The 23,841-nt window shown below is 31.6% G+C and overlaps 1 protein-coding gene across 29 annotated transcripts in view; it reads right to left on the reverse strand.

The window, feature by feature from the left end:
• The window catches only part of LOC111415678 (longitudinals lacking protein, isoforms H/M/V), a 289,549-nt gene that overhangs the window by 161,067 nt on the left and 104,641 nt on the right, over positions 1-23,841 (reverse strand). Inside the window, exon 5 of one of the 29 annotated variants that reach the window (XM_023047471.2) lies at positions 4,897-5,203. The exons of 26 other annotated variants lie outside the window; for them this stretch is intronic. In XM_023047471.2, the coding sequence (XP_022903239.1) occupies positions 5,001-5,203 (203 nt within the window). In that variant the 3' untranslated portion in view covers positions 4,897-5,000. Of the gene's footprint in view, positions 1-4,896; positions 5,204-17,388; positions 17,589-17,748; positions 17,990-23,841 lie in introns of those variants that run through there. 2 more of the 29 variants (XM_023047484.2, XM_023047488.2) reach the window with 2 other exon arrangements.

A 23,841-nucleotide genomic window follows, 5' to 3' on the forward strand; every position in this document is an offset into this window, starting at 1 on the left:
AAATAATAAATATTAATGAAAAATCAACCATTAAATTAATTAATATCAACCCTATTTTCCATCTAGAAAATTAAATTAAATTAAATTAAATAAATTAAATAGGTTAATAATTTAATTGAATGTTCATGTGTCGTCGTTTAACGTGGGATTGAAGAATGTAATTTCTTGAAAATAATTTTCCACAATGAAAGCATTCGTGTGGTTTTTGCCGTTGACAAACTTCGCGAATATGCCTGGTTAAGTGCTTTTTCTGGCCGAAGTTTTTTAAACATTTTGGGCACTGCAAACAACCTGAAATATTTTTTTTATTTATAAAGTGATTGTTTTTGACTCTTCGTCTGTATAAAAAATCAATAAGTAAAGAAAATGAAAATCAATAAGTGAAGAATTAAAAAATTCGAAATTAATAAAAGTACAATGAAATTATTTACAAAATTATATTACAATTACAAAGAAAACCACAACCAACCCCAAATTTACAAAAAAATAATTATACTAAAAATAACTTACCTAAAAAAATGAATCTTAATTATTATATAATTTTTTTTTAAATGTATTAATCTTAAAATAATGATTTTTTTTTAATTAAGAGTAATGATCCATATCGTGATCTAAATAATTCTCAACATTTTTATGAGTCTGCATATGTCTAAAGAAATTACCCTTCTGCTTAACACATCGTCCGCAAATTGTACAGATAAATTGGGGTTCGACTCCGCACTCGAAGCGTAGGTGCCGTTTCAAATGACAACTTCGTTTATAACTTTTGTAACATCTTTGGCATTGATGTCTGCTTACATCTGAAAAATGTTTACTTAAAATTTTATACGAAATAAAATTAAAGTTGTTATCGATTAGAAATCGAAATTAAATAGAAATAAAATAATAAAAGTGATTTAAAAATAATTGTTTATTAATAATAAATTTATTATGGTTGTTTTTTGCCTTTTAATAACTGGGAATCTCTTTGTAAGGATTACAAACATTCTTAACTTTCTCGAATTCTAAATTCATCTCATCGTCCAGAATTAGTTCCCCACAATTAATATAAAACAAATTAAGAATTAAAGTTAGAAATTATTGTTTAAAAGAATGATTCAAACCATGCTTACCTATTACACGAAAATAACACAACTAGAATTGGGTAAGGTAACGTCTAATTCATTTTTGTGTCACCGTTTTTTCGAACCACTCCAACAGCTGTTATGGAACCCTCATGGGTCTCCATCCCCTCGATATTCTGGTCAAGGGAGAAACTCGTTTATGTGGGTTACTAACGAATGTATAGCACGAAAATCACTGTAGAATTAAATAAATGGTTATGGCACCATAATGCTTAAATTAAATGATTGTTTATATCTTTAATTTATAAATTAATTTTACTCTGGAAAATACGTCTTTGAGATCGGAGTAAGAAGAAAAAACTATTCGATTGAGTCAATGTAATGAAAGAGTTTGTCACTGGATAAGTTGTACTACAACATGTAGACGCTATGATCTATGCATCTATGGTATATGGGATGCATCCATGCTTCCATAAACTGGGAATCTTACGAATTTTATTCAACTTACTAAAAATGGTGAAACAACAATTAACAGGAGATTTTATAACTAAAATTGAAAAAGGCCTGTCGAAGAAGATAGACTTGGTGAGGAAACAAACAAATCTAGTTCTGAAGGGGTAGCGATACCACCTTCTTAAATTGATTATAGAAGGAAAAATTGCACTGAAAAATCTGTAGGGAGACGTCAAAATTCATAATCGCCAATTATATAGTCAACCTTTGTCCAGAGACAGCGTAATAATAGATTTAACTGCACCTCCAGGTCCATTAGCAGCGTTCTAGTGTCAACTGACCCAGTATCCATTAATGTAGTTTTATATAATTGATGCTCTATGATAAGCTAATCCGTGTATTGCTCAAGTAGTTTAGATGTACCATTTGGTATCACTTTTTATTTCCTCGGTTATTTCCGTTTTATCAATATGGCATAAATCTTCATTACTGGATCTCTAATTAAATTCCCTTTCATTATTGCGTTTTATCCCTGTATACGTCAATTTTACTTTATCATTGCTATTCTTCTATTTGCGCTTTGCTATAAGCTTCTACAAGGATTATGACGTCAGCATATGCTAAAGCTGCTTTTTTCGTCCATTCCAGACTGGGCAACAAGCTGATCTCTGTGCTTATCCTTTTTTCAGTCCTTTAGATAGGTCCTTTACTGTAGATTGTTATAAATACTAAGAAAAAGTGGTTCCAATAACCAGTACAAGCATTATTTTTGCTCCAAGTAATAAGTAACAAGTACTTTTCAAAAAGTGTTAGGAGTAATAACCAATTTTACTTTAAACTAAATATTTAAGTACCCAGTAACAACTCCTTTAAGTACCATAATTATTTTAGTTTCATAGAGTAAATAAATAAAGTACTTTAAAACTACTTCCAGTACATACATTTTTGAGATAGTTTTGAGGTTGCGTTGGCTTACTTTGGCATTGGGTAATTATAGCGGAATTGGCTTGCTGTGGATTTGGATTATTTGTTGAATGTATTGCTCTGGACTTGGTTTGCATTGAGGTTGAGTTGGATACTTTGCAGTTTATTTGTAACTTTGTAGATAAGTTGCTTCGTGGTTAAAGTGATTTACGATTGAGCTTTGTATTGTAAATGACTAGATTCGTATTTGGATTACTTTTTGGATGAGTTGCTTCGTTATTAAGTTACTTTGGGTTTGAATTGTTTACAGGTTGCGTTGGCTTGTTCTGGTGTCAAGTGATTCTGTGTTAGAGATGCTCTAGAGTAGGATGGTTCTGGATGATTTGAACTTATTCTGGAGTTGGATGAATTGTTATCAAGTGAGGTTACGTTGGAATTAAATTGTTTTGCTTTGAGGTTGGCTTACTTTGTAGTTTACTTGCTTTTAAATTGGCTTGCGTTGGGATTCCGTTGCATTGAGATGGATTGGGTTGCTTTAAGGTTGGGCTAGATTCTACTCAACCTGACTGCAGATCAAGATAGAATTAGAATAGGTAGGGTCCTTGCTGAGATTTTCGACCCGTAACAACTCAGAGAATCAATCTTAATTTCTTATCTCTCGTTACATACAGGAATGCATACTTCCATACGTGTGGCCTGCTATCAGACATTTTTGTGGTATCTTATTTTCATCGTCAACTTATTTTAGTTCTGCAAACAAACAGTATAGGATATTTATGTACGCTCCTCATTGACCACGAAACATTTTAGCTGTGTTATTTGACAATGATAATATGCTGCAACTTTGCTGAATGAGCCAACACTTTTGATATGCGTTATATATGTCTTAATGGAGGGCTGCTGTTGGTGGCCTACACTAGTTTGAGGTGTTGGATTATGTACTCTAAGTACATGGTACCATGATACTCTGGGGAAGGTAAGGTGTGCTTTAAAAGTTGATAAGATGCTCACAAAGTGACGTACTCCTTGGGATATGTTGCCATAATGTTTTTAGACATGGTGAGACTCTGGAGATATGTGGTATATTGCTGAGAAGATGAGGAGGTTGAGGTTCGACTCCATAAAGGTGTCGAAAATGTTGATGTAGGAAATCTATGTGATATTCATGCATGTGACAAAGGAGTTAGAAGGCCAAATCACTATGAGCGGAAGATAATGCGCTGTGTGCGGTGGGACCAACAGAGTCTGGTCCATAATAAGCTTCTAAAACCTGGCGAAACCGTTAATATTAAACGCTACCGACAACACATGATCGATTTGAATTAAGCTTTGCATGGAAACTGACCAGAATATCAAAAAAGGCAACACAAAGTCATTTTTTTTCATGATAATGGTGCATCACACAGCAAAGCTAGTCAAAGAAACGGTTGAACCGTTTAGATGAGAAATACTATGCTTATTCACCAGACTTGGCTCCGTAACGGTTCAATATTTACACATATAGTGTAATTATGAGACTAAATTCAGAGATCAACATTTTCTCTCATATATGAGTACCAATATTCGGTGGTAAACTCCTTCTTTTACGAAAGTATTGTACAAACCCATAACAACGTTAAATGCTGCGTTAGCCCAGACTTTACTGGAGTTATTTTGCTCTTTTTTGCATTCGTAAAATCGTTGACTTCATTTTAAGGATCAAGACATGTTGGAATCATAGCCACTTTTTGACATATTAAAAATTGTGTTAAATATTCAAGAAGCAAGTTGGTTAACTTTTCCTACATAGAGTCATCTACTCAAGTACATCTTGCGTCATTAATGCCTTTTGAACAGTTTCAGGATCGGCTGTAAGCGTAATTATGGCTGATGTCCAGAAGTGAAATCCAGAGCTGGTAGAAAAGAAGTGATATTTACGAAACATGGCAGAACCTGAAGCCTATATGGACGCATGGCATATCAATTTGGGGAATTGCCAGTAAAGATGATAGTACAGATGTGGGCAAAGAAGATATCTGACAAAACCACGGGGGGAGAGACAAACAATGTCGAGATTAATTATGACCTCATTACAATATAGACATGAATCAATATTATATAATATTTAATATTTTAAGCTTATAGTTAATATATAATTCTTCTCAAACATAATAAACATTTAAAAACATAACATATACGTCCGTCTTCTATGCGCCGCAATATGTCTAGCTAAATCATCTTTTCGTTTCATTTTTCTTCCACAAATTTCACAACCAAATTGTGGTGCAACACCACACTCGAAAGTGGTATGTCTAACCCAAGCGCTTTTCGATCGATATGTTTTCAAGCACTTCTCACATTGAAATTTGGAGGAAACATCTAAAACACAAATTAAAAAAAAAGATAACAATACAAAATGAATAAATATTAAATTAAAAAGAAATTTGTATGATTTAAAAAATTTTATAAACAATCATTTTATTTTAAAAGAATTTTTATTATCATTTGTGCATAAAGTTGGATGTGATAGATCAACAAATAAAGTTAAGTGATATTATTATAAGTGAAAATATAAAATTATTAGGAGTTTTCGATTTTTTTTTCTTTTCGATCGTGAGTACGCATGTGTTTAAGAAGATCACATTTTCTTTTCATTTTCCTTCCGCATTGATCACATGTAAATCTCGGTTCAATATCGCAGCACTCGAAATTTATATGACGTAAAAAGTTTGTTTTATGTTTATAACTTTTATAGCACTTGCAACATTGGTGTCTGGGGAAATCTGTAAAACAAAAATATTAATCAGGAAACAATTAAACAAAGTAAAAACCTTAAAATTAACTTGATAAATCAATTTCATAAAGTTAATAATAATTTTTTATTTATTTAGAATGAAAAAACGATAATAAAATAAATTTTAATAAAGTAATTACAATGTAAAACAAAAATTTCGTTTAAACAAATTTTGCTTTTTTCTTGTGCATCCGTTTAATATGATCCATTAAATTTTGTTTGTAACGTTTCTCTTTTCCACAATACTGACATTTGTATTGAGGTTTAACTCCACATTCGTATTTTAAGTGTCTGTGAACGTGGGTTTTTTGTTTGTATGTTTTTGGACATTGAGGGCAGCAATATCGACCTAAAAAGATTTTATAATAAAAAATAATATTTATAAAAATTAAATAAAATAGATTAAAAAAATGTCCAAACAATTTTTTTTGACATAGATTATATTTATTGTGGGCGTGAAATGCTAAATTAAAACATAATATAGTTAACAACAAAATTACAAAAGAAGCTAAAACATCTACCTGGTCTTAAATGATGATATTAAAGCACTTTATATGAGGAGCTTGTTTAGTTATTATAAATGTTTGGTGTGATGCGAAATCTTAAATGTAATAATGTTAAAAATATTTAAATTTTTTGAGTATTTTTATGGAATCTAGTTTAGGATTCTGAACTTAGGCAGACACCAGACAAAAAGGTCACGAATTCAGTGCAGCTTCCATAAGTATGAGTATTGTATACAATTAATTAAGTCTTAATCATCGCTACACCAAGTCAATTATGACGAGGTGATTCTGACATGCCAATACGCTACGTTATTAGTACATAAATAAATTTATTCTTTGAGCGGTTATGGTGCTGATGCAGAATTTCTAACGAAAAATGAATCAACCCAAAGCAACCAAGCAAGCACCAACATAGTGATCGAAGATTAGTTCTATTTCAATTCCAATGAATACTCCTTGTTACTTCAGTGTTGTAGTTTCAGTAGGAAAATTTAGTTCTTAGATGTCCCATGCAGAATTACAAGAAAATATAGTTAGTTAGCACAATTCTGGGCCAACCGGTATACTATTTAGAAATTAATATTATTTTGTGGACTTGCTTAGTTCCGTCATCTTAGACACCACCTCTATCTAATTGCAGTGGTGATATCTAGAAAAGGAAGAAAATCTTTACAAATCCATAAAAGTGTAAAAGTTACAAATGTAGCACTAGAAATTCCAGAACTTTCAGAAAATTAAATCATCTTTTATAAACTGTTTGGTGATAAAACTAAGAATTTATGGTGATGTTACAAGTTTTTGAATGACGACCACAAAAAAAATCAAGAATTTCAAACTAATCCGAAATAACACGCTTCAAGAGTTTTGTAAAACTGTCGCAACTGTCACAACATTTGCAATAGATTTCAAGCTTTTCTATGTGGACTCTCTAAACAAGGAGTGCGATTTCTTAATTTTGGACAACAAATTCTTTGAGCGGTTATGGTGCTGATGCAGAATTTCTAACGAAAAATGAATCAACCCATAGCAACCAAGCAAGCACCAACATAGTGATCGAAGATTAGTTCTATTTCAATTCCAATGAATACACCTTCTGCACATAGATATAAAGACTAAAATATAACTTTTGAAGCATTTGCTTCTGTTGCATTTCACTGTGATCCGATTAACACACATAAGAGAAACGGCTTTCTGAAAACATCTTACGCAAAGATATAGCACTTTATAGGTCGCAGATGTCATCAATCTCAATGAGAGTTCTTCAACATTGGGTGCATCAATAATGTTTTGGTAATTTCCGTAATAATTAAGAATGTTTGATAATGATAGCCAATTAGGGATATTCCAGAACAGGTTATATATTGTCTGAGTTCTGATGGCTGATTTCTAAAAGAAATGAATCATCTGATACAACATGTGAGCAGGATCTTGCAAAAACAAATTGGGATGAATATTTTGTAACTCTGGACAAAGGATTGGAATAGACATCAATGAAGCAACCTCTGGCTAAGCAAATATTTAGGCATCTAAGTACTTGAAGATATGCAACAAGACCATATCCTATCTGAGACGTATCTAGGCTATCTCTTGATCTAGAGAAAATGCTTATTCAAATATACATTGCCAGAACAAGAAAACTCCTTAAACAAACTTTTACAAGGTCTCATTTGCAAAGTTAACACCCAATAACTGTTTGCGTAGCCAGATCACAATGTACTATTAATAAAGAGAAAGTCATCGAAGTTGGAGCCGAGGCACCACTCACTATATCCACAATATACAATTACAGTGTCTCGACCACAAGGTACCACGACGTCTATCTTTCAGTGCCATTACCAATAAAACTTTGGTACCAGCCTTTATATAGTGTGGGGTAAAATTATGGAATAAATTCAATAGAACGCTTATAAACATTATTTTGCAGAAACGGCGTAACAAGTCTACTTTGATTTTACAAAACATACAATTAGAGCCCATATTCACGTCCTGATAGTCATTTGTTTTCAAATTATGACGTCATCAACAAGAAAAAAAATCTTTTATATTCTGTAATAAAACAACTGTTGATGACGTCATAATTTGAAAACAAATGACTATCGGGAAGTGAATGTGGGCTCGAAATGTGTGTTTTGAAAAGCCAAAATAGACTTGTTACGCCGTTTTTGAAAAATAATGTTTTATTTAATTTATTCCATAATTTTGCCGCACACTGTATATAATAGATTAAGAGATTAAATAAATGCTCAAATAGTACTACGCAACAAACGAAGAGCTTTTCTAAAAAAGTTAGGCGAGAAGCTAATAAAAGAGCATTTGTAGAGCAGAACAAAAATATCAAGGAAAAAATTCCTGCAGGACTTCAAGAAAAACTTAATCAAACTACAGAAAAATTGCAATACTCGGTTTAAAAATTGATGATCAAAGAAGGAAAAAATTGACTCAGTTTGAGACGATCTATCTCACATACACTTTGCACATCTTGGCGTAACGATTCTATCTTAGCATATTTATGCTAAGTACATATTTGGGTTTTTTGAAGCTAACCATGGATAGATGTGGACGTTTTGCAAATGTTGTGGCGAGTCTATGTCTTCCATACATAGGTTCGACTTAGGTTGATGGTACCTCTAACCCAGATAGCAGCAAGTTTAGTTATATTGGTTTCGTTGAAAGATGCTCCATGGCAGTGAAGAATATCAAAAGTTATAAAGCATGCTCTTATCTACAAGAGGCCTGTTTAGAAACCTTAAATCTTTTTCTGTGTTTTTCTGTTTTAAAATGTGTTTGAAAACACATTTTAGCAAAATCATTTATTACTTCAGTGTTGTACTTTCAGTATGAAAATTTTGTTCTTAGATGTCCCATGCAGAATTAAAAGAAAATATAGTTAGCACAATTCTGGGCCAATATGTATACTATTTAGAAATTAATACTATTTTCTGGACTTGCTTAGTCGAGTTTAGTTCCGTCATCTTAGACACCACCTCTATCTTAATTGCAGTGGTGATATCTAGAAGAGGAAGAAAATCTTTAGAAATCCATAAAAGTGCAGTTACAAATGTAGCACTAGAAATTCCAGAACTTTCAGAAAATCAAATCATCTTTTATAAACTGCTTGGTGATAAAACTAAGAATTTATGGTGATGTTACAAGTTTTTGAATGACGAGCACAAAAAATCGCAACTGTCACAACATTGCAATAGATTTCAAGCTTTTCTATGTGGACTCTCTAAAGAAGGAGTGCGATTTCTTATTTTTGGACAACATATTCTGTCTTCATTAATCCTAGTTGTCATGGCCAAAGGAAATCTGTTTTCATTTCAAATCTTTATGTTTCTAGTTCTCGGTCTAGTGTTAGTTCTAGTTTTGCACTAGCACTATCAATAGAACTAACACTAGACCTAGAACTAGAAATATTCCGTTTAGCCGTGCGTCTCTTAAAACGGGTAAACCTGAATGTTTCTACTTCTAGGTCTAATGTTAGTTCTAGTGACAGTGGTAAGTAGTGCTAGTTAGCATAAGATATCACTATGTTGCATATTTTGATTGCACTAAAACTAAAACTAACACTAGACGTAGAACTAGAAAGTAGAATTCGGGAAGCAGAATTTTTCAGAAGCCAGAATTTTGTAGTTCTGGGTCTAATGTTAGTTTTAGTGACATTGGTAGGTAGTGCTAGTTAGCATAACTTATCACTATATTGCAGTAAAACTAGAACTAACACTAGACCTAGAACTAGAAACATTCGGGTTTAGCCGTTTGCCTCTTTTTCCAAACAAAACTTTTCCTTTGCAAAACTACCCAATGTCTGTACTATTAAGCTATGTTGCATTTTATGTGGGACAGCGCAAGTGCATAGTAGTTTTGTAACTATGGTTACTGCATTCATATATTGCGAGTTATATGAAATTCCTGAAAAAAAACTAATAACTTAATAACTAATAACACGAAATGCATAAATAGAATATTATGTGGGAAATTATAAAATTAAAGTGAAATCATTTTGTTTAAATAATTATTTATTTGTTATTTATCAATAAAAATGTTTTATCTTCGGCCTAAAAAATTCTTTTACTAATTTAATTTCAACAGTCTCAATTAAATTGATAAATCCTATACAAATAAATAAATAGGTCAGAATAAGAATTCCTATATCTTAGAATTAAATCAAATTTGAATTGAGCTGCAAAAATAAACGTAATCAACTAAATCAAAGATAAAACCTATACACACAAATTTTTGAACAACCGGTTATAAAATAGTTCCAAAATAATTTAAACATTCCTGTGAAAATACAATATTAATTTTTAATAAACAAAAATTACAACAAAAACTTGTTTAACATTATCTTTTCCTTATGGATCCTTTTAATATGATCCAATAAATTCTGTTTGTAGCGTTTCTCTTTGCCACAATACTGACATACAAACTTAGGTTCAACACCGCATGCATACTTTAAATGTCTATACACATGGTTTTTTTGTTTGTACGTTTTCGGACATTGTGGACAACAATATCGACCTGAAAAAAAATTAATTAAAATTAATAATATTATAATAAAAAAAAAGAGAATTTATTAATCGTTTAAGTCATCACAAAAAAATTTAAAATCATCACAAATATTAAAAAAAAATCTTGTTAAAAGTTTCATAAAACACAAATACGATTTTAAATAAAAATTTATTTATTAAATTTATTATTAACAATTTATTTGATTTCGTTCAGAATAATGGGCGGTTTTATAAAGCTCGATTATCGTGAGGTTAACTTAATTGAACGCAAACATAATTCCGTAAATCCGTGAAGTAAATTAATTAGTCCAATCAAAATATAAAAATAAACAAGAAAATTTCGTAATAAAAAGTTTATTCCATCAATTTTTTGTCTCTCAAGACAGCTAAACCCAAATGATTCTAGTTCTAGGTCTTGTGTTAGTTCTAGTGGTAGTGTAAAACTAGAACTAACACTAGACAGAGAACTAGAAACATTCGGATTTAGCCACACGTCTCTCAAGATGGCTAAACTCGAATGATTCTAGTTCTAGGTCTTGTGTTAGTTCTAGTGGTAGTGCAAAACTAGAACTAACACTAGACTGAGAACTAGAAACATTCGGGGTTAGCCGCACGTCCTTCAAGGCGGCTAAACCCGAATGATTCTAATTCTAGATCTTGTATTAGTTCTAGTGATAATGCTAGTGCAAAACTCGAACTAACACTAGACCGCGAACTAGAAACATTCGGATTTAGCCACATGTCTTTCAAGACGGCTAAACTGGAATGATTATAGTTCTAGGTCTTGTGCTAGTTCTAGTGGTAGTGCAAAACTAGAACTAACACTAGACCGAAAACTAGAAACATTCGGGGTTAGCCGCACGTCTCTAAAGACGGCTAAACCCGAATGATTCTAGTTCTAGGTCTTGTGTTAGTTCTAGTGGTATTGCAAAACTAGAACTAACACTAGACCGAGAACTAGAAGCATTCGGATTTAGCCACACGTCTCTCAAGACGGCTAAATCCAAATGATTCTAGTTCTAGGTCTTGTGTTAGTTCTAGTGGTAGTGCAAAACTAGAACTAACACTAGACCGAAAACTAGAAATATTCGGGGTTAGCCGCACGTCTCTCAAGACGGCTAAACCCGAATGATTCTAGTTCTAGGTCTTGTGTTAGTTCTAATGGTAGTGCAAAACTACCATTAGAACTCTCTAGAACTAGAATCATTCGGGTTTAGCCGTCTTGAGAGACGTGCGGCTAACCCCGAATGTTTCTAGTTTTCGGTCTAGTGTTAGTTCTAATGGTTAGCCACACGTCTCTCAAGACGGCTAAATCCGAATGATTCTAGTTCTAGGTCTTGCGTTAGTTCTAGTGGTAGTGCAAAACTAGAACTAACACTAGACCGAGAACTAGAAGCATTCGGGGTTAGCCACATGTCTCTCAAGACGACTAAACCCGAATGATTATAGTTCTAAGTCTTGTGTTAGTTCTAGTGATAGTGCAAAACTAGAACTAACACTAGATCGAGAACTAGAAACATTCGGATTTAGCCACACGTCTCTCAAGACGGCTAAACCCGAATGATTCTAGTTCTAGGTCTTGTGTTAGTTCTAGTGGTAGTGCAAAACTAGAACTAACACTAGACCGAAAACTAGAAACATTCGGGGTTAGCCGCACGTCTCTCAAGACGGCTAAACCCGAATGATTCTAGTTCTAGGTCTTGTGTTAGTTCTAATGGTAGTGCAAAACTAGAACTAACACTAGACCGAGAACTAGAAACATTCGGGGTTAGCCACATGTCTCTCAAGACGGCTAAACCCGAATGATTATAGTTCTAAGTCTTGTGTTAGTTCTAGTGGTAGTGCAAAACTAGAACTAACACTAGACCGAGAACTAGAAACATTCGGGGTTAGCCACATGTCTCTCAAGACGGCTAAACCCGAATGATTATAGTTCTAAGTCTTGTGTTAGTTCTAGTGGTAGTGCAAAACTAGAACTAACACTAGACCGAGAACTAGAAACATTCGGATTTAGCCATACGTCTCTCAAGACGGCTAAATCCAAATGATTCTAGTTCTAGGTCTTGTGTTAGTTGTAATGGTAGTGCAAAACTAGAACTAACACTAGACCGAGAACTAGAAGCATTCGGGGTTAGCCGCATGTCTCTCAAGACGGCTAAACCCGAATGATTCTAGTTCTAGGTCTTGTGTTAGTTCTAGTGGTAGTGCTAGTGCAAAACTAGAACTAACACCAGACCGAGAACTAGAAACATTCGGGGTTAGCCGCACGTCTCTCAAGACGACTAAACCCGAATGGTTCTAGTTCTAGGTCTTGTGTTAGTCCTAGTGATAGTGCTAGTGTAAAACTAGAACTAATACTAGACCTAGAACTAAAAACATTCGGGTTTGGCCGTGCGTCTTCAGACGCACAGCTAAACCCGATACTTTCGTGTTAGTTCTAGTTTTAGTGTAATAAAAATATACAACATAGTGATATCTAACTAACATTAAACCTAGAACTAGAAACATTCAGGTTTAGCCGTCTTAAGAGGAAGTATTGGTTAGGTTGTCATTTTCTGAGATGATATAGAGCTTTGCCCGCAACAGCATTGGTGTACCAAGGATACATTGAAGAATGTTGGGGATTATGTTACGGAAACATTATAGAAGGATATTTGGGGTTATGATGAAACAGACTGTATCCATAAATGATGTGAGAGTGCCATAAACATATTGAAGGTATCCATGGTTATAACTAGACATCCATAACGAGTGTTTTTTCCGATCAATAGAAATAATAAGTAAACAGTTGCCTCTTTTCTATAAAGTTGATGCCTCCATATCTGATTCTTCTCTTATGTCACACTTTTGTCTCTCTTTTCAGATATCTCATCTCTAATTTCTGCGATTTACTCATATCGTTTGTGTCTTCTTGTTGGTGCAAATATCTCAAGAGATATAAAATTAAAACAGACAAAGACATAAAGAGAGCTGGGTGTGGAACAGTTGGTATTGGATAGCGTCCTCGATCATCATTCCAACCCAACTCATACGTTCGATGCAGAATTTTAGAAGATACTTCGAGTTAATTAAAAATAATCAGTGTCACACCCGTTACAAAGTCTGTCAAATTTTTAATTATCAAAAAAAATGAACTTGATTTATTGTAATTAAGTTTATAAAGCAATAAAATAAGAAATTGTGTTATTATTAGTTTTAATACGAAAACGCCATCTGATTTACAACATATAATAATAAAATAATAATGTGGGATTTTAAGAAAAATTAATCACACCCGTTACGGTGATAAAAATGTCATAGAATTTTTATTGACGCATAAGACATAAAAATTTTGATTGGACTAAATAATCAATAAATGAAACATAAATTAATATAATCGTGAATTTTTTCGCCTTAATTATTTTTACGAATACTTTCCAATTAATTCGTTAATAATTTTTTTAATTAATATCTAATTATTCCATGTGTAGCCATGTGCGATTTCAAATGGATTTTTTGCCTACACTTTTTCCCACAAATTTCGCAACAAAATTTCGGCTCAACTCCGCATTCGAATGTTAAGTGTCTATTCAAGTGCGCTTTACATTTATAACTTCTTGGACATTGTGGGCAACAATATCGACCTAAAATTAAAATTAAAAGTTAAAACAATGATAATTATAAAAAATAAAGGGAGATTTTACTATAAATTAGATGAGAAAAAGAATTTATTATTATTTTTTATCACATTTATTATTGTTTATAAAAATATTCGTTATGATTGAAAAATTAATTTTAATAACAATTCTTTACAACTAATTAATGTTTGTTCAACCAGTGTGTACGCAGGTGGCCTTGCATGTTTGATTTTCGCTTACTTTTCTTTCCACAAATCAAGCAAGTAAATTTCGGTTCAACTCCACATTCGAATTTTAAATGTTTAATTGCATCAGTTTTGTATTTATATGTTTTCGGACATTTTGGACAACAATATCGACCTAAAATTAAAAATTAAAAAAATGATAATAATAAGAAATAATGGGAGATTAAACTATAAATTAAATGAAAAAAAGAATTTGTTATTATTTTTGTATCACATCTATTATTTTTTATAAAAATATTCGTTGTGATTGAAAAAATTAATTTTAATAACATTTCTTTACAACTAATTATTATTTGTTCATCCAGTGTGTGCGCATGTGCTCTTTCATGTTTGATTTTCTCTTACTTTTCTTTCCACAATGTACGCAAGTAAATTTCGGTTCGACTCCACATTCGAATTTTAAATGTCTATTTACATGACCTTTAATTTTATATGTTTTCGGACATTTTGGACAACAATATCGACCTAAAATTAAAATTAAAAGTTAAAACAATTATATAGAGTTTATTTATTTAATAACTCTCTATTAATTGTATAAATAAAATATTAAAATTTTTATTGGAGTATTTGATAGATTAAATGTTTTTATGTCCATCCAATCTGTTTATTTATTTATATCTATAACAAAATTGTCATGCGAAAAATACATTATGATGATATAAGAATTAAATATAAATAATAATTAGAGTGCGTGATGCACTACAAATAATAATTATAAGAAATAATGGGAGGTTAAATTATAAATTAAATGATAATTAGTTATTTAATATTATATAAGGGAAAAAAGTATTAGATTTTAGCTCGAGGTTGTGTTTATACATATATATATATTTCATATACATATATATTTTATATATATTTTTCATATACATATATATTTTATATATAGTTTTCATATACAAAAATATTTTATATATATTCTTCATATACATATATATTTTATATATAATTTTTCATATACATATATATTTTATCTATAATTTTTATATATATATATATATTTTATATATATATATTTTTCATATACATAAATATTTTATATATATTTTTCATACACATATATATTTTATATATATTTTTCATAAACTAATGAGACAAAAGAGTAGCAATAATGAACAAGCTTTACAACCCATATTTTTTTATGTTAATATTCCATGGTGTTTAAAAGTTTTTATAAAAAAGTCAAAGAGGTTATAAATTTCATTCCCTTAGAGGGCGCTAGGGAAGTGTAAAGTATGGTGGAAAATAAGGTGTTAACCAGTAGTACATACATACAAAATTTCAAATTCTATGGTTTACTTATACCCGAAATAAAAGATAAACTGTAAATTTTTGGCTCAACTTCGACAGCTCATAGCTCGAAAACAAAAGAGTTGCGACCCTGTGTTTATATAAAAAACTTGTGTTATTTTGGCAAGTACTACATCCTACTAAAGTTTCCCGATTAAAAACTAAACCACCCTGTATATTTTTCATATACAGGGTGTGTCAAATGTCTGGAATATAGCCAATAACTTCGCCATTTGTGATTTTAAAGAAAAATGGTTCAAATACAAGTTTCTTTATTAATCATGACGCATTTTTTGGCGATATTTGCTTGTTTGTATTGTTTTTTGTTTCGTTGCCATGGCAACCAACATTGTTATTTTAAATGGGATGCATATATTTTTTGTACATACTTTGATAGAGGATAAGTCCCTCTATGCGATGAACATACCAAATCATATGGTTGTATAAGAAAAAAATCGAGAAAAAATGCATGTTTTGAAAGTCTTAAATCAGCTAATTACAATCAAAGTAGGTGCCGAAATAACGCCGTTGACAGCTTTAAATGTCAAAAAAATTACAGTTTCAACAACTATGAATAATTATTAATTGGTAATTCGGCCATCAACTTTTTGGAAAGAATCGTACCCATACATTATTAATATTTAGATTCTTTGTCGTTCGCTTAATTGCGCCATATTTGTTTAAACTGTCAATTTTTTGACATTTAAAGCTGTCTACAGCGTTATTTCAGCGCCTACTTTGATTGTAATTTTTTCTAATACAACCATATGATTTGATATGTTCATCGCGTAGAGGGATTTATTCTCTATTCAAATGTGCAAAAAAAGCATAGGCATCCCATTTAAAACAACAATGTTGGTTGCCATAGCAACGAAACAAAGAACAATGTAAACAAGCAAGTATTTGAACATTGAAGAAAGTATTTGAAACATTTTTCTTTTTACAATTTATATATTCTGTATATATTTTTTATTTATATTTTTTATATACAGGGTAATTCAAATTCGACCCCCACCATTGGAATCTCAGAAACCAAAAGAGATACAGAAATGGTTAAATGGGAGCAAAGTTGCCTATCTTAGAGCTCATCATTTTTCAACTAAGTTTTTGGATCTACCCGTTTTAGTTTTTAAAATATGGCCGACGTTTTCGTTTTTTGCCCTAACTTCTCTATTTTTCGTTTTTTTGTGAATCTGAAAAAACATTCTTAAGGCAACTTTTATGAAAAATGTCATGACACAACTACAAATTTTCTCCGACGTTTCGTTTTCGTGAAACTATCATCAGGTTTATTTTTCCTTATTTGAACGCCAAATTTGATTTTCACACTAAAAAATAGGATAATTAATTCTGATTTCAATAATATGTCACACAATGTATTCCATTTAAAAAAAACATTGAATTATTTAAAAAAAAAATAAATAAACCTGATGATAGTTTCACGAAAACGAAACGTCGGAGAAAATTTCTAGTTGTGTTATGACATTTTTTATAAAAAAATTAATTATATATTTTATTATAATATTTCTTATATCACAAATCGAGAGGTAAAATCTAATATTTTTCCCGTGTATAATACACATTTTTTTTGCGAAGAGAAAAACGATTAAATATTCAAAAAACATATAATTACAATACAGGGTGTTTAGAAATTCGCGGACATAGATTACAAATGTGCTTAGACACAGACGAGTTTCAATTCGAGCCATTATGTTGATAAAATGTAAATAAAACACATTAATTGTGTTAGGTACATAATTTCTGTGTTCTTGTTTTTCAATTGACAATAAATAATCATTTACCTAATACTACAATACAACGAAATGACGAGTAAAATGTAGAAAGTTTTATATTTTGAATAATATAGTTAAAAAGTGTCTGATTCCGAGTTTTCTCTGGCTTCACCGGAATTAGTAGACGCAGCGAAAGTAACTCTAGGAGCTCTAGAAGATTATCGTAATGTTGAAAAATTAATTTTAATAACATTTCATCTTTACAACTATTAATACAACTATTAACTTTAATAATTATTATTTTTCATCCAATGTGTGCGCATGTGGTCTTTCAAGTTTGATTTTCGCTTACATTTCTTCCCACAATGCATACAAGTAAATTTCGGTTCGACTCCACATTCGAATTTTAAATGTCTCGCTAAAAGGCCTTTCAATTTATAAGTTTTCGGACATCGCGGGCAACAATATCGACCTAAAATTGAAATGAAATTAAAAAAATAAATAAATAATGAGAGAAATTATGAATGAATAATAAGAAATAGAAATATAGTTGTATTAGTAATTATATCTTATAATGACCAATGCTATGGACTGCTAACTGGTTGAAATAAATTATTATTATTATTTAGAATAATAAAATCTTTATTGCAATGATAGAAAAATCTAATTTATAACATTTTATTTTTATAACAAATTAATATTTCTTCACTCTGTGTATGCGCATGTGCGACGTCATATTACACTTCCGTTTACATTTTTTCCCACAATATCCGCAACAAAATTTCGGCTCAACTCCGCATTCGAATTTTAAATGTCTGTTTAGGTGTGCTTTACATTTATAAGATCTTGGACATTGAGGGCAATAATAACGACCTAAAATTAAAATTGAAATTAAAAATTAAAAAAAAAATAAATAAATAAGAGAACTTAAAATAATTAAAATTAAATAATAAAAATTAAAAAGTAAATAAAAAGAAAAATTAACATTGAAAAATCAAAAAAAAAAATTAATTATAGAATTTTATTTTTATTTTTGTCTAAAATATTTTAAACATAATTTTTTAATTAATAATAATAAATTTTAATATTTCTTCGGGTTGTGTTCTTGGAGATGCAACTTTAACCTATCTTTTCGTTTACATTTTTTTCCACAGTGGTGGCAACAAAATTGAGGTTCAACACCACACTCAAATTTTAAATGTCTACTTGCATGAGTTTTGTATTTATATGTTTTCGGGCATTGTGGACAACAATATCGACCTAAAATTAAAATTTAAATTAAAAATCAAATTAAAATTAATAAATCATAATAACTACATTACATTTATATAAACTACATATCGGATAGGCGGACCAACCAACCTTGCACCGCGAACCTAAGGATTTATTGTACTCCGAAAATTTCACCGTGCAATGGTGAAAAGTCATTCAGATCCTTTGGGGAGATAAATTGCGACCCAAAAATCGAGAATCTGATATGATTAAGAGCAGGACAGTGGCATAAAACATGCTTACATCGTCGGCTAGACCCAATAAGTTGAAATGTGTCTTTAATCGGCAGTGTTCAGTAAAGACATCCATTAGAACTTTAATGCTACTACGAACAAATCCTAAAATATTCCCGAATTTGACAGTGGCGATGTTAATAAACAACTTAACATGTCCCATTCCAGGAGAACTGGTCCACAGTAGGCGAAGTCTCTCTTCAGCCCACAGACCAATCTTATGTTTGGCCAACGCAAATGATACACCAAGTGCAGTTTCTGGCCCCACAAAAGCTTTATCTCTTTATTTTTATCGGCTTTATTGCCAGCAATCCCAGAGTGGCCTAGGACCCAGATCAAAGAAAGTCTGTTATCACAACTCAGTGTGTTTAAAGTTCTTTTACAGTCACTAACCAGAGCCGACACCGTTTTCACAGCGTGCAACCCCTGGATAGCGGCTTGACTATCTGAGAAAAATTGTACTATCATGTTCTCTCTCAAGAAGAATTTTAGCACCCATCCGAGATATCTGGCAGTATACTCCTGCTCCGACTCATGCCGACGTTTTTAATCCCCCTGTGAACATGCAAATATCTGTCTAAACCAGAGAAGTTTCGCTTTCGATCCCTGTTTTAACATAGACATTAATAGCACAATATCAGTGCTTATAATATGTTCCGCAGCTCATTGGTAGGACATGTCGGAACACTTTTGAGCATATGGCGTAAATCTGTTAATGGTAGTTCTAGCCACTTTCTCTATACAATGAATTTCACTTAACATGCAATATACAAAAATATATTTCCATAGAAACCAAGGCGTATCTACTTACTTTGTGCTACATCCATAGTTGTGACAACGTGCCCACATACTACGTCACACCATATGGCACGACCATTCAGCTATTGTTGTGTTCTATACTTGCTGTGTATTTGTAGAGGTTATATCGAAAACGTATTCATATTAATTCCACAAAAGTAATTCTTGTATTGATATATGTCTATCATAAAACTTCTAAAAACACACAGCAAAAGCATAGAACTCAATGACAGTTAACTGGGCGTGGCAAATAGTGTGACGTAGAGAGCGGGCAACCAACCCGTAGTGGGTTCCAAAACATCAATGGATGTACAACTACAACTGACACTAAACCCAGAAACATTCCATTTCAGAAGCACGGTTAAACCCGATACTTTCTAGTTTTAGGTCTAGTGTTAGTTCTAGTTTTAATTGTTATGCAGTGCTAGACCAAGAACTAGAATCATTGAGGTTTAGTTGTCTTAAGAGATGTATGGGTAAACTCAAATGTTTCTAGCTCTAGGTCTAATGCTAATTCTAGTGACAGTGCAAGTGTAAAACTAGAACTAACACTATACTTAGAAGTAAACCCGTCTTTAGAGACGTACGGCTAAGCCCAAATGATTCTAGTTCTAAGTATACTGTATATACAGTACTGATTATACTGTATCAGATTATTATTATTATTTTTTTAATTACTAGATATTACTACATTCATATATCGCGAGTTATATGAAATTTTCAATATGCAAATGCAAAGGAAATAAGCAAAGCCAAGCAAATAAGTGCTTATCGCAACAGAGATTGCCAATCCAGCTACTTATAATAAGTAACTACAAATTAAAATTATATAATAAAAAACTCTTTTACTTATTTATAATTATTATTATCTATTAATGAAATTATGATACAATTTTCAAAGAATATTATTATTTTTTAACATTAATACTAGCTAAATCGTCAATGTGTGCAACGTCAAATCATAATTTCGCCTATATTTTAATCCGCAATACATACAAGTAAATTTCGGTTCGACTCTACATTCGAATTTTAAATGTCTATTTACATGACCTTTGTTTTTATATGTTTTCGGACATTTTGGACAACAATATCGACCTACAATTAAATTTTAAATTAAAATTAATACATCATAATAACTTAAGATTAAAATTAAATAATCAAAAAACTTTTTTACTTATTTATGAATGTTATTTACTATTCTAACGAAATTAATTTAATTAAATTAAATAAAGAATATTTTTATTTTTTGATATTAATAATAATAGGTGACTCGACGGTGTGAACGAAGATGCGTCGTCAAATCATAATTTCGTTTATATTTTATTCCGCAATACTTGCAAATAAATTTCGGTTCGACTCCACATTCGAGTTGTAAATGTCTATTCAGGAGATATTTCAATTTATAGCTTTTCGGGCACTTTGGACAAAAAAATCGACCTAAAATTAAAATTCAAATTAAAAATAAAATTAAAATCAATAAATGATAATAAATTAAGATTAAAATTAAATAATGATAAAACTTTTTACTTCTTTATGATTATTTTTTATTCTAATCAAATTAATGATATAATTTTAAAACAATTTTTTTATTCTTTATTATTAATAGTTGTAGTTTAATATTAATTCGTCAGTGTCTGAGAAGAGCATGCGTTCTCAAATCACAAATTCGCTTGTATTTTTCTCCACAATGTACGCAATTAAACTTGGATTCTGCTACATATTTTAATTTTAAATCTCTATATGCATGACATTTGCTTTTATATGTTTTCGGACATGTTGGACAACAATATCAACCTAAAATTAAAATTCAAATTAAAAAATCATAATAACTTAAGATTAAAATTAAATAAAAAACTGTTTTACTACATTTTCATTATTATGCTTTATTCTAATTAAATGAATGATATAATAAATGATAATTATGAATTATAAAACAATATTTTTATTTTCTAAATATTAAGAGCTAATTTTTCTGTGCGTCAGAATATAGGTTAACGATATAATTTCTCTATCAAAAAGACATTTATCATCAAATAGTCGAAATAGTCACTTGTAGCAAGGCGCTAGGTTTTTCAAAGTTAATGACTTCGTATTGATATATCAAAAGTTCCTTATTTATTTTGGTGAAGATACAATGTTTATCTTCAACCTGCCGAGCTCGCTTGCAGGTGAGGTGCTGGATGTGATATATCAACACAAATTCGTCAACTTTGGAGGATTTAGCGCTTTGCCCGGAAGCGACCTCGGCGATTTGAGAGTAAATGTCTTCTCATAGGAGAGAGTAGCCAAAGTTGGACCATTGCCTTGAGTAGACCACCATCGTAATTTGAAAACTATAAAGTAATGTATTCTTAATGTAGATAACTTATGTTGCGTAGTCACTGCGTAGCATGATATCGTGAATTCAGCTGGCTTCTGAGAGGAACAAAGCGAGCAGTGGCAATTTTGTGTTTACAAGCAAGTCATAGAAATTAACGTATCTTCTATAGCATGTTGAGAGAATCGATTTAAATAATACACCATTGGATAAAAAATTTATTCTTCTATAGTTATGCGAAATAATCTCATAGCTATTAGTTCTATACGAATTAATATAAGACATTAAACTAAATTATGTTAGCTAATTAAAAAATTAAATTCAACATTTGTCAAAATTGTTAAATTCCCAATCCTGCATCGCTATTCATTTTTGATTTATTCTGACTTTTTTTGACCGATATGGTTAAAAGAGGTCCATTCTGAAATTTGAAGAATGTCTTTCTGGATGAACTATTAAGGAAATAAGAAAATTGGCTTTTCATGTCGCTGAAAAATACTCATTGCCACACACTTTCAAGAAAGACAAGAAAACTGATGGGAAGAAATGGTTTTATGCGTTGGTAAAATGTAATAAAGAAGGAACCTCTATGGCAAAGGCAAAAGGAGTCAATCGAAAGAATGCACAACAGAAATATAGCCTGGACCATGAGTAGTGTACTTTTGCAACCTTTTCTTTGGACAAATTTATTTTACTCAGGTACAAGAACATTTTCTTCGTCATTGTAAAGGGGACAAAATAAGCCAAATGCAAATTTGTAAATTGCTGAATGAAGCAAATGTTAAAAGTTGCAGCTGCCGAGAATACTTTCCATGTCTCTGATATTTAGCTTGTTAATCGACATGTCTTTCAAGATAGCCAATTTGCACCATCAGATATTTTGCAGCCTAAATCAAGTACTGAGTCTGAGTCAATATCGATGTCATCAAGTGACAGTGAAGGTGATGACACTGTTGTTGATGTATTTCAAACTAGAACAATCGAAAATTTTGAGAACGTTCTCCATGAAGTGTTACTGCCAGGACTATACTGAAAAATACCCATTGCCACACACTTTTAACAAAGACAGGAAAACAGACGGGAAGAAATGGTTTTATGCGTCTGCCAGAAGGAACCTCTATGACAAGGGCAAAAGGATTCAATTAAGAGAATGTTTACCATTTTTTTGTCATTTGAAAGAACGTTGTGGATAAAAATAAATTGACTGCTGACACCATCTTTAACGTCGATGAATCAAGATTCTCCCCTGAGCAGAAATCGTTGATGTATTTCAAACTAGAACAATCGAAAATTTTGAGAACGTTCTCCATGAAGTGTCCAAACAGAATCCACTACCTGGACCATCATCTTCTCGAGCTAGAGAAATTGCCCAGAAAGCTATATTAATAACAAACAAGAAAAATCTTTTAAAACTGCAGCAAAACAAGAAAAAATAAACAAAATTTGGAACCAACAAAACAACATGGTTTTGTTTTATGTATGAGGAAGAAAAAGATGCAGACATGATCCATCAAATGTCCCATTTGGGTGCACACAAAATGTGCTGAAGTGAGCCCTAATGTCAAGCAATTAATGATCTTACTAGGGCAACCGGTGGTCCAACCTGGGAGACTGAATGTCTTGATTGGAATAAAAACACAAATTTTTTAAATGTATTTTTTTGCATTCTAAATACTTGTACCTTTTATGACCTATTATCGGTTTCATCAAAAATACGTGCATATTAGCATACAATTAAAAAACGTCAAAATGGTCCATCATAGGCTATTCTCCCCTAAGAGACTTTATATCTTCACCAAGATATATAAGGACGATATATTAATATTTCTAGCGCCTCGCCCGCAAGCGACCTCGGCGATTGCAGGCGAAATCGTTATACATCTTGGTAAGATACAAAGTAGGAAATATGTATCCAAAAGCTCAAAGCTTACGGGTATATCAACACAAAATTGTCAGCTGTAGAGAAATGTAGCGCCTCGCCCGCAAGCGACCTCGGCGATTTGAGACGGAATCGTTTCTTATAAGAAGACCTTTACCCTCAAACCGCCGAGGTCGCTTGCGGGCGAGGCGCTATTTCGTCCAAGGTTGACAGGTAATATGTCAAA

The sequence above is a fragment of the Onthophagus taurus genome, chromosome 1 (assembly GCF_036711975.1).
Source record: "Onthophagus taurus isolate NC chromosome 1, IU_Otau_3.0, whole genome shotgun sequence".
Taxonomy (NCBI): Eukaryota; Metazoa; Arthropoda; class Insecta; order Coleoptera; family Scarabaeidae; genus Onthophagus; species Onthophagus taurus.